Raw genomic sequence first — 12,386 nt, forward strand, 5'->3', positions numbered from 1 at the left:
TGACTGCTTGCAACTTGGAGAATCTTCTGGCTGAAGTGATGGCCAGAAGGAAAGCTGTCTTCCAGGAGAGAAATGTTAGTTCTGTGGAAGCTGGTTCAAAGGGTGAGCTTTTCCAACACAAAGTTAAGGTCCCAAGCTGGGGCTGGTCCTCTTCTGGGTGGCCTCAAGTTGCTAACCCCTCTTAGGAACAGATTGATAAAGGGGTGTAACAAAAGGGGCTGCTCAGTGGGAAAATGAGCAGAGATAGCAGAATCATGAATTTTAATACAGGAAAAAGAGGCCACTGTGTAGTAGGTCAGGGAAGTAATCCAGGATGAGAGGGAGGGAGGGCTGTACTGTACTGGCTCCCTTAGCCTGAATCTAGGTGCAGAACCTTTTCCATTTGTCAGCATAAGACTTTCTAGTGTTAGGGCGTCTGGTCTCACGTACAACATCTGGAACCCGTTTACTGAGTTTGGCAGATTGGAGGAGGGTTAGGGAATAAGCCAAGCTGCCAAATTGAGTGTCTGCAATTGGGGATGTATGAATTTCCCTTCCCCCTGGGTCAGGAGGTTTGGAATCTGAGGAAGATGCCATGGTGGCAGTGGGGATAGGCTGCACAGCAAGGTATACTAGTGTTGGCGAGGCCAGTATGGAGCTGTAAGAATTGTCCTTGGTTTTTCCTCCTTTACTTTAAGAAGTACCCTAGGGATAAGAGGTAGTGGAGGAAAGGCATAGACAGATAGATTGACCCAGGGGAAGGACAGGGCATCCACTTTCCAAGCCATGCAGTGATGCTTCCTGGCGCAGAATTTTCTGAGCTGATGGTTGGTGTGGGAGGCAAAGAGGTTGACCTTAGGGGTGCCCCATTTCTGAGTTATTAGGGTGAAGGTTCTTCTGTTGAGCTGCTACTTGTGTGGGTCCAGAAGATTTCTGCTTACTTGGTCTGCCAGAGAGTTGAGTACCTGGCAGGAATTATGCTAACAGGTGGAGATGCATGGCAGAGGCTGTGTGCCAAAGGGTCATGGCCAGCCTGCATAGAGGGTAGGAGTGAGTCCCTTTCGGCTTGTTGATATATCACGTTACAGTGGTGATGTCGGTTTTGATCAGGAGAGCCCCTGGGGAGAGAAGGAGCTTGAAAGTTATCAAGGCGTGCTGGACAGCCATCATCTCTTGTTGGTTGATGTGCAGGGGGATTTGATATGTGGTCCATTGGCCCTGTATGCACCCCAGGCATAGTCTGATGGGTCTGTGGTGAGGGTCTGGGTGGCGAGGGGGGAGGTGGTGAGAAAGGCAGTCCCTTGTTGTGGCAGCATGCTGTTGCCCACCAAAGAAAATCTTTTCTGAGGCAAGGAATTAGATACAAGAGTCTCCAGGTCTTGAGAGTGTTGACACCAAAGGCTTTTTAAGTACCAATGAAGTTTCCTCATATGCAGTCTAGCATATGGAATGAGTAGTATGCAAACTGCCATGAACCCCAGAGCTTGCAGGATCTTCCTTGCAGATAGCTGGGGTCTGGTAGACAGTTGAGAGAAGTAGGCTGTCAGGAAATTTGTTTTTCTGGTGTAAGGAATGCCATCTGGGATGCTGTGTCCATGCATGCTCCCAGGAATATAATCCTTTGGGTGGGCACCTGTTTGGATTTCTTTTCGTTGATTGTGTATCCTAGGGAGGTTAGTAGGGAGTTTACAAAGGTCAGGTGCTTGAGCAGCTTTTCCTGGCTGTCTGCCTGAATTAGACAGTCTTTCAAGTATGGGTAAATCTGGATATTCCTTTGTCTGCAAAAGGCAATGGCCGGAGCCAAACATTTTGTGAAAACTCTGGGAGCAGTAGACAAGTCAAAGGGAAGCACAGAAAACTGAAAGTGCTGAGATCCTGCCCTGAAACAGATATTTACTGCATGATTCCCCAATAGGAATATGGAGGTAGGCCTCTTTTAGCTCTAGGGTGCCTAGCCAAGCAGCCTTGGAGAGCATGGGTAGCAGCTGCTGGAGGGTGAGCATTTTGAATTTTGGGATCACCAGAAAGGCGTTTAGAATGGATAGATTGAGGATGGGGCAACAGGGTGCCCTCTTTTCTGGGTATCAAAGTCTGGAGTAGAAACCTTGGCTTCTCTGTTCTGCAGGAACATGCTCTACTGCCCTCAGAGATCAGGGAAAGGACTTGCTTTTGCGCCTCTGCGCACTGGTTTGGCTGTAGATCTGGGAATTCTTTTGGAGTAGGAAAGATGTGGAAAGAACATCTGTATCCCTGGGACACTATGTTGAGAACCCAGCAGTTGTTGGTAATGAGAGCCCAGGTGCTTGCATGAAAGGAGAGTTTTCCTCCTAAAGGTAAGTGAAGGTGGGCAGAGCGAAGGGATGGGGGAGGCGAGTCATTGAGTTCTTACCATAAGGGGGTGGCTTAGAACTCCCTGGTTTTGAAGTGGATAGTCCACTGCTTAGATCTCCGCATTCCCTGTGGCTGCTGTCTGGGGGGGGGGTCTGGTTCTCCAGGGTCTGGGCTGGACTGGTTTAGTGGGAGCAGGAAAGGACCAGTGCTTGGTGGGACAATGCCTGCCAAACCTGGGTGGCTGGAAATGTAAGAAATCCTTAATTGTCAGAATAGATTTTGCTATTTCTTCCATCTTTTAAGACTTCTTCTGCCTTAGTGCCAAATATGCTGTCTTTGTGCAAGGGGTCATCCAACAATTTTAGATTTGACATTGTCTGACAAGGGCTGTTCCTTAAGCCATGCATGCCTTCTAATGACAGATCTGGTGACTGCTGCCCTGCAAGAAGCTTCTAGCACCTCAAAACCATACTGCAACATGTGTTTAGTTACTTGACTTGCAGAATGCATTAACTTCTGTAACTCTGCAGAAGCAGGAAAGGAAGACATTTTTTGTTTGAGGAGTTCCAGGGCATGTTGATGAAATTTTAGCATATGGAACTGACAATTTAGTGCCCTCATAACAAGAGTAGCGGAGGTGTATACTTTTTTACCCCATCTTTCTAGTGCTCAGGAATCCCTATATGATGGTGTAGGATTCTTAGCAGAGGTTGCTTTAATCCCTTTAGGTCCTTGAGAAATTACCTCAGGGTCACCTGTAGGATTTTTAAAAAGAAATTTGTGCAAGTCAGGAACTATAGCACCCGTCTGGTTTTCTGGGTGCAGGAGGGAGGGTGTCAGAAGTCTAGCTGGATTCCAGGAAAACATCCTCCACAACATCCAGGACTGGGCGGATGGGCCAAGGGTCTGTGCTGTGGAAGATCTAAGAATTCCCAGAGTCTCTTTTTAGACTGAGGGTATCCTAACTCTCCCATTGGAAATGCTCCCTTAAGGTATGAACTGTTTCCCCAAAGGAAAAATCCTCTGGGGGAGGCGCTGAAGGGATGGAATCCTCTGCATCAGAATTCTCATAAATAGAGAGGGGATGCATGTCTTCATATTCAGATGAATCAGAGTCATCTGACTCTTGTTCAAACAAAACTAAAGGGGACAGATCTCTCTTCCTTTTGGAGGGGGGTATAGCTTGGCTTTGCCTGATCAGCATAAGGTCTTCTGCCATTTTAAGCACATTTTAAATACCATCTATTAATATAAAGGTTAGTAATATAAATCTAACTTGGGATGTATACCTTTAATTCTTTATGGACTGCATTCTTAATTTGTTGATTGATTCAATGACGTAGATTATTTGAATGTTAATATAAACTGCTGTACCAATCACAAAGGATGTCTGAAGAAGTTTGGCAATTTATTCAAACGGAAGTGCTAACATAATAAAATTTTTCTACGAGGAGAATACAGCCGTTTTGCTTGTTTGCTCGTTTTAAACAATTTTAAGCATTTGAGACTGAGGCAAGGAAGAAGGTGCCTGAGATTGGGTCATCAGTTTCTTGGGTGTGGTTCATTCCCTAGGCCTAAGAAACTCTGTAGTTTTCGAAAGAACGATAGTTGCGAAAGACGTCAGCGTGCGTCGAGAATTGGTAGTGCGAAGGACTTCCTTGGACGCCGGTGACTGCTCAGCAGCTCCTGACCCATCCAAGGTAGAGATGACCACAAGATCCTTAGTCGAAGAAGAGTTTTGCAACATACCAGACTCTGAAAGGGTCTCGGTAGTGGCCTGCGAATCCACAGAAGCAGGCATCAGGGGGTGCAAAAGCACTTTACTAAAGACCGGAGAACTGACTAACTTAACGGAAGCGTCAGTAGGTTTGGACCTGTGTGGTCTGTCTTTATCTTTACTTTTTTTCAGACGATGTGCTGTCAGATGGCTTACTGAAGCCATATTGGAGTTAGAGGACTGTAAGCAAAAATATCTAGCTACAATAAGGCCCCGACAATGGATAGTTCTGGCATTGAACAAAGCACAGAAGTGACAGCGGGGAACATCGTGGTCTGGATCTAAACAAGTAACGCAGTAAGAATGAAAGTCTCGGTGTGGTATTTGCTTTCCACAGGCAAGACAATTGTTAACTTTATCTGACATCGGTTAGTGCAAGAAAAAAGGATCCACAATGGGGTACTTAGTTTTAGAAGACTTCAGCTTCAAAAATCAGTAGACAAAACTCTGGTAGTGGACAACCAGCACTCGTGCAAACTGCTTCTGCTTTGGGCTCCATGGTAAGAAAGACCGATACAATGGCATCGGCTGCCTTACTTTATACTACTGATGACGAGACATCAGTCCTGAAGTGACAGCAAACGACACAGAAATACAAAGCCTCTAGTATTCGCTCTGAGGGCTACCCTGGCAGGGATAACCCAAATGTGATGACTGCAACAGTGAAACACGAAGAACTTTTGTGTGGGGTAAGAAATGAGCTGATTCCATCCAAATAGGTCTAGTTAATGGATATTTTGTGGAGATAAATCTGCCAATCAAAAAAAAAGGCACCTAGGATTATACTTTCATTAGAAATTGTATTTGAAATCCGGTTTACTATATTTTCAGGGTTGTATCATTCTTATGTGGGGGACTATATAGAGTACAATAATACATACATAGTTATAATTATTTACTTTAAGATGAGTTGGGGTTTTGCAGTGTGGAATTTGGAAATAGGTTTTTTGTATGGTAGGATTTCAAGACCGTCAGGATATAGTAAAGCTACTCCATCACCTTTTTTATTATTATTATTATTATAGATGTTACAAGTGCTTAAGGAAATAAATTTGAGCCATTTGGGTGAGTTTGATATGACTGGATTAGGTTTTGACGATGGTGGTGTGGTCCCTGTTTTGCAAGGAGATGGGTAAGCTGAGGGGGGGGGGGGGCTTGGGATGAAATTTGGAGATTTCTGGGAAGTCTGGATGGAAGGATGGGTGAGGGCTGGGATGAATATTCCCCACAGAGTGCTAAGAGAGAAAAATGGATGTGTTTGATAAACTTGTTTTGTTTAACTTTAACAGTCTTATTTTGGCATAGTCGGTGTGAGGGTTTAGGAATTTGAAGTAAAGATTGAGTGAGTCGTTACATATACTGAAGCTATTAGTGGTGAAGTGAGGTGATTTGAAGGATTACAGGTGGAGTAGGTATGGAAAGTTGTAAGGTGATAAAACAGGAAGAGTAAGAATGCAGTAATGTTTAACAGAAGCATGATGAGCAGGTATGTATAGAGGGATGTCAGAAAAAGAGGAACTACAACACTGGGGCATGAATACAGGAGGGGTAGAACATTGGGGCATGAATACAGGAGGGGCAGGAGTAGATAATTCAGTGAGGTAAATGGTGTAAGTTGTCATCACTGTGGTTAGTTAATGCAAGAGGAGAGAAAGCTAAAGTGCTTAAAAGCAGATTGATGTTTAGCAATTGTGTAGACATTCTTGTGAACATGTGTACATTTACAGTAAATTCTCAGTTAACCAGAACTCAAGCAACTAGCAAAAAATATCTAAGAAATACAGTACAATTTTCATGCGTTGCACTCTGCTTCTCCTCTGCAGAAACATACCTTACATTTTTAGAGTTTTCAAAAGGAAGATAGGAATAAATTCCCCCTCTCCCCAACCTCAGAACAAGTCAAATAAACAAATAGTATAGGGTCCAGTATTAGTGAAAAGCCTATTTTTAATAGTAATTCTCAAGCAACCAGAAACTACAGTTACTCGACATCTATCAATCCCATGGATGCTTGTTAAGTAAGAATTTACTTTATTTAACATCTGTTTAATGGGAAAGTCCAACTGGGATGGAGACCATCTTCAGTGCAGGCCTGGAGAAAATAATCTACAGACCTGTCTTTGGAATGTGGGAGGAAACTGCAGCAACCAGAGGAAAGCCACACAAACATGAGGGCAAGTAGACTCAGTACAGAAGGTGCCCTAGCAGAGAATTGAACTAGAGAACTTCCTGCTGACAGGCAACAATGCTAACTGCTGCACCACTGCGCAGCCCTATATGCATGTCTTTAAGAGATAGGAAACGGGTGCTATAAATGTAATGCCACAAGGAGTTGCTGGTAAATCAGGGGGTGGGAAGAGCACATAGCAGGAAATGGCTTCAATACTAGCAGGTGAGTTTTTATCTATCTGTTATGCTCTCAGTGGAAGAAAATTTTTGGAACAGAAACATTAGTCTAACACATGCTTTGGATGTACAAGGGATATGCTACTCCAGACTGCAGATACAGTACAGCTGTTTAGGATTAATGTACTGTAACACTATGAATCTATAGCAGAGTCTTCAAAAGATAATTACTTCTACAACAATCTGAGTGCAGGAAAGTTTGCAGACAGGAGCGGAACAAACTAAATATGGCTAAGAGAGCAGCAGCAAGAGTGTAACCAACTACCTGAAAGAGAAAAAAGGCCAGGCAGTATTATAGTAAATATTGTTTAAGGCTGCATGCACGGGTTCTATCGTTGGACATTGCACTCTCACTGCTATTACAAGTCAACAGGAGAACAGCAATCCTCCAAGTCTTAAGTGAATAATAAAATGGCATTAATCATCACCACAATGTTAGACTAGGAATTCCCTGCTGAAATGTACCTGTGTGACTTGAGCTAAGACCTCAGGATGTGTGAGCATAGTCAAGCTTATTTTGCGTTTTTTTTTTTTGCTAGCAGAAAGGGGGGCTTTTCAGACAGAGGGCAAGTCTTCAATTTTAGATTACTTATAGAAATGAGCACACAGTGTTCTGCAACTGTGAAATGAGCAAAGGGAAGGAGGTATACTGAACAGAGGGGCTACTATGATTTGTTAAAATATACACAGTTATTTGGGATTTGGAAACTTATGTTTTGAGTGGCCTAACTTTTGATCAACATGCGTCTATAAGCTATGCAATGTAGGACGACTTGCAATAAACGAAGGGCGTGTGTCTGGATCTAGCAATGTTATTGTCCCCCTTTACTCAGTGTTCATTAGGGCTAATCACTGAATGTAATTGCACCCTTTGGCATGCATCTGTCCAGACACATGCAACTGGAATGCCAACAAAGGTAGCTTACACAGAGATACAAGGCCTAAACATGTCCTAGATGGACAGATTCAAAGTCCTATCACTATACTCTGAATCTGACAGACTTAACAAGTGATCTGTGTCTTGCATACAAGGCATCATCCAACCCATTACCAATGAATTTAGTGCACATCAGAAAGTCAAATGTAATCAGAAATACCCTGTCTAGGGGTCTAAACATCAACAGAATAGTTTGGAGGGACAGGTATATTTTCAGAGGATACCACAGCTGTGGAAAAGACTCCCCATCCATAAAAAAAAAACACACTTCATCCCTGTCCCTTTTCAAGCACAAGTTAGATCTATGGATGAGAAACAGAAAACTTACTCCAGTACTACCTCCAAACTACTAACAGACAGATGCAGCTCCTAAATGCTTTATCTGAAATGTATCCCCTCAAATTATTTATGGTTTGATCCCAGGTATTCCAACAGGGGTAATATATAATTGACCATGGGATGAGCAAGGCCTATTTATAACCAACTGAGATAGTTTACCTCAAGCACAAAAAGGGAAGCTCGCTAGGCTTAAAATGGCCCACAAGGGCAGCTAGTCTAGTACTATGAACTTATTTTCAACAGACCATATTACATGGTGGACCTCTATACAATTCCTAGATATTTAGAAATAGAGTATGCAATAAAAATGGGTACTATGGTACCCAAGAAAAATGTTTTGTCAGTACTTAAAACACTGTATGCAAGCAAAAGAAACTAATAAAGTTTCTTGTGGACTTACCGATTTGTAGGCTGTCTTGTACTCCTTGCAGATCAACTGTCTTTGCGCATTGCTTCTTTGTGGAATAATATTAATAAGTGTTTGCTCATCAGTTCCTAAAATGTAATAAAAAAAAAAAAAAGTTAAAATGCATGAGCAGTAGTTCCATGCTGCTGATCCTCAGCCTTAATTCCAACCCAAGAAAAATCAATCTGGCACTAAAAACAAAGCCTATTTTCTACAACATTCATACACGAACACAATTTGTTCTTTAGATTTACTGTATAGGTTTCAGATTCTTGCATAAGTATTACCAAATATCTGCTCCAATTACCCCTTCAGGGAGGCAGTTCTACATGTGCCTGCACATACATCTCGGTATAATGTATCCGACTTTCAACCAACCACTCCTTGTTCTTGCATACATTTCTTCTTAAAAAGACCTTACAGATTACATGTAAACTATGGTTAGTTTTATAAATTTAATTTACAGTTTCATATACTTTTTCTACATTAAAATTTCCTTAGCCACTTACAGTTTTGTTACCTTGAGCTTGTGTCTTACCCGAAGTGACTGCAGCACTTTGCCAAGAAATTAAAAATGCCTGGTACTTCTTCCAATGTAGTACTCAACCTGTGTTTAACAAAACCCTTTGCTTTTACCACCTGAAACTAAAATTTTATGTTTTCCCTCCATAATAAAATACTCCATCTGCAATATCAGAAGCTAAAGAAAAGGGCCAACTTCTCTCAGAACAAGATAGGCACCGATAATTACAGATCCGTACAAAAAAGGTTGATATTCACCACCTATTTTTCTTGATCATCATAGATACTGTCAGGAATTGAAATTAAGAAATCCCTTTAGATGAACAGTCTTTAACCTCTTTTCTATATACCCAGTATTTTTCAGCTCTAATAATCTCATTATTTGGTCACTTACAAATTAAGTGTTATCACGGTCTACATATTTTTCAACTTTTATGGTAGTCACTACTTTGTGACCTTTAATCACACCCTGGTTGCATTATTACAATCAAATCTTTCCTACCTGAGCATCCACTGTATTTAAATAGCCCTTCATGAGCCATAGCCTCACAGTTTGTCACATTTTCAAATGTAAGCTTCTTCAGGATTCTCATCTTCAGATCTGCTACACACAACCTTTTGCTAACACAAATGCTCTTGCGATTATCTTCGGCAATTTCATGTAAAGAATGCCTACTTTAATCTCCTCGTCCAATTACATTTTCACCCTCTACCATTATAAACCTTCTTGTTTACACTTTTGGTTGGAAAAACTATTTGTCCAGGAATTATCAGCAGACACTTAGGTTCAAGGTCATGTCTCAGTGCTTTCCCTGTTACCCTGCTGAAGCATGTTGCTCACATTTACTAAAAGGTAACAGCTAGCAGAACTAGCCACTATTGCATTTGTTTGCTCAACATTAGCAGACTTTACTCCTTTTAAACTTCAATGTTTGTTCACCTACTCCAAATGAAGCCCTTATCCTGGCTGATAGACGTTAATGTTTACTGCATATTCAGCACTCCAAATTCCATGGTTCTCTTTATGCTCTTTGTTTTGCTCTATATCACACAAAGCACTGTGGCAGTCAAACTCCTTGACATGTTACAGACCCTAAATTAGCTGTGTGTGACAAACAGGTGTACAGAGCTGCACCCCCTGCTAAAATTTATATAGGATAGACAGGGTCAATATTCTCTTGATCCAAACCACTATCAAATAATACACAAGAGGTGATAGATCGGTCTTGAGTGTATAGCAAACGCAGACTTTCTGCATCTGGCTATGACAAACACCCGCCACACACATATAAGCCTTACACAGAACTGCAGATGCCAGTTATAACCACTGCCTTCCAAGGACAATAAAGCACCTTCTCAGTTCAGTGCTTTTCAGTATTATCTCACTAACTGGAACTTGGCATTTCTCACTGCCAGTAATAATTTTCTGGTCTTTCACATAATGCTGCCATCACCTACACCAATCTAGCACACTAAGAACACAATTACTGTTTTTGAAACAAGCCAACCATTACACACTGGTCTAATAGCAATAAATTCACCAGTCACTCTTTGAAAGGCAGAAGCCAGCAGTTAACATGAATTCAGTACACTTCAAATAAATACAATCCTTTACATGAAGTAAATGCAATTAAACTATGCAATTTGTAAGATAAAACCTACACCACATGAACAGTTGCATAAACAAAGGATTATGAACAGAAAGATAACATGCAGAAATACTAAATACATCACATTTAAACCTGAAATATCAGTAGGTAAAGGTATAAGGTATTCTGCCTCAAACTTAACAGCATTCAAAAGTTGTAGGGCGAAAAAAAAAGAGAAATTGAAATCTCTCATTCCAGAAAGCAATGCTCATTTTCTCAGGGCAGAGATTGACACCAGTTGCTTCCTAAGGATCACAAACTCAGTATGAAAGAGCTGGAGTATATAAATTTTGGTATAAAAAATATTTTTAGTTTCCAAGGCACTCAATCTCTGTAAAATCAAAACAGCAAGTTTCACTAGAGTGTCACAGTTTTGCCCCAACTGGACTCTAGCACATTTTCTTGAGAGAACAGGAACAAAGCCTGGAGGTTACAGGCCAACTTCTAATTATGCTACTCAGTCTTGCATCTTAACAACCTTGGCTTGCTTTACCAACACCACTCAAGTGCTAGCCTGCTATACTATGAACTGCTTACCATTTTCCTTCAACCTATGTGCAGCTACTTTGAGCTTATGATCTGTAACTATTATGATTTTCATACAATATGACTAGGGTTGAAGTTTTTGTAAACAAACAATTCCAAAGCATTCCTCTTCCACAGCTGCATACAATCATTCCCTTAGCTGGAGTTTGCATCCAAGACAGACTACCAGATTATATTCTCCCTTTGAAGAAACCAAGCCAAGTACAGCCCCTAGTCTGTGGTTTAAGACAATTAGCTGTATGATAATATATACCAGGCTATAATCAGGAATTTTATAGGTGTGTACTAGGCTAATGGCCCTGGAGCCTTTATAAGCCTAGACCATAGGATTACTCCGGCATCGTGCCACCAGACCTTCACTCCCAGTGCCTCAGTAGAGTAGAGCCACTGGAGTGATCCCGGGGTGAATTTTCTATTTCTCATCCACTCATCAAAATTTCTCTTGAAGAGGGCCAGTGAAGTGCTCGGTTTGGCATGTATGGAAGTCTATTCCATAGCATGGGCAGTCTCTGGGTTATGAACCTGTCCCTCCAGCACGTTCTGTTGATTGTGGTATTGAAGTTGAAATGTGTGGTGCAGAGAGATTGTGATTTTTTTAGATGTGGCATTTCCAACAGAGCTGGGTCAGACATGGCTTTGCAAGTCAAGCAGAGATCGCCTCTAAGTAGGTGGTATGAGAGAATAGTTGGAGTACGAGTCTGTCCATGTAGGACAAGTGTTTAAGGCCTAGGATCCTCTTTGTGAGGTACTTTTGTGGCCTCTCCAGTTGTTGCAGGTGTCTAGTGAGGCACATGCCAAATGGGGCATTGCACTCTGACTGGCCTAATGAGGGAAGAGTACAGGGAGACCTTTTATCTTCCTGGATGCAAAACCCTTAGTAATGAGATGTGCCACATAGGACTTTCTGACCACACTGGCAATGTGGTGGTCAAAAGAGAGGTTGCTATCAACCTGTGTTCCCAGATCTCTTATACCGCCTTCTGTGTTCAGTGGACTACCATCGATGTTGTAATTCATGGGAACTGGGTTTTTCCCAAAGGGGATGAGGACACATTTTTTGGCATTGAGCTTAAAGCCATGGTTTTGACACCAGTCATTGGTCCCAGTGAGGCCTTTCTGTAGGATGTCAACATCACTTGGGGTGTCAATGTCTTCCAACTTGCAATCATCTATGAACTTTGTTGGCCAGAGTCCCTTTGTGTTGGCCTGGACTTCAGAGAAGTAGATACCAACCAGGAGAGGACCCAGGACCGATCCCTATGGGACTCCACTCATGACTGGTCAGCAGTCTGACTTGGAATCAGCTACTTTCACTCTGTGAGTTCCATCTGTAAACCAGTTTGCAACCCACCTAGTGATATGGGGGGGGGGGTTGATGCCTAGATTAGTGAGTTTTTCTACAATTCTTGAGTAGGGAATGGTATCAAAGCCCTTGGCCAGATCAAGGTAGGCTATATGAACCACCACGCCTTCATCCACAGCTCTGCTGACTAA

General features: G+C 42.1%; 1 protein-coding gene across 1 annotated transcript in view; it reads right to left on the bottom strand.

Moving 5' to 3' along the window:
- Nucleotides 1-12,386, bottom strand: part of LOC122792798 (annexin A3-like) — an 825,182-nt gene that overhangs the window by 580,306 nt on the left and 232,490 nt on the right. Inside the window, exon 3 of the mRNA XM_044060366.1 lies at nucleotides 8,117-8,264. Within this exon, the coding sequence (XP_043916301.1) occupies nucleotides 8,117-8,264 (148 nt within the window). The remainder of the gene's footprint in view (nucleotides 1-8,116; nucleotides 8,265-12,386) is intronic.

The sequence above is a fragment of the Protopterus annectens genome, chromosome 2.part0 (assembly GCF_019279795.1).
Source record: "Protopterus annectens isolate FY-2018-M chromosome 2.part0, PAN1.0, whole genome shotgun sequence".
Classification (NCBI taxonomy): Eukaryota; Metazoa; Chordata; order Ceratodontiformes; family Protopteridae; genus Protopterus; species Protopterus annectens.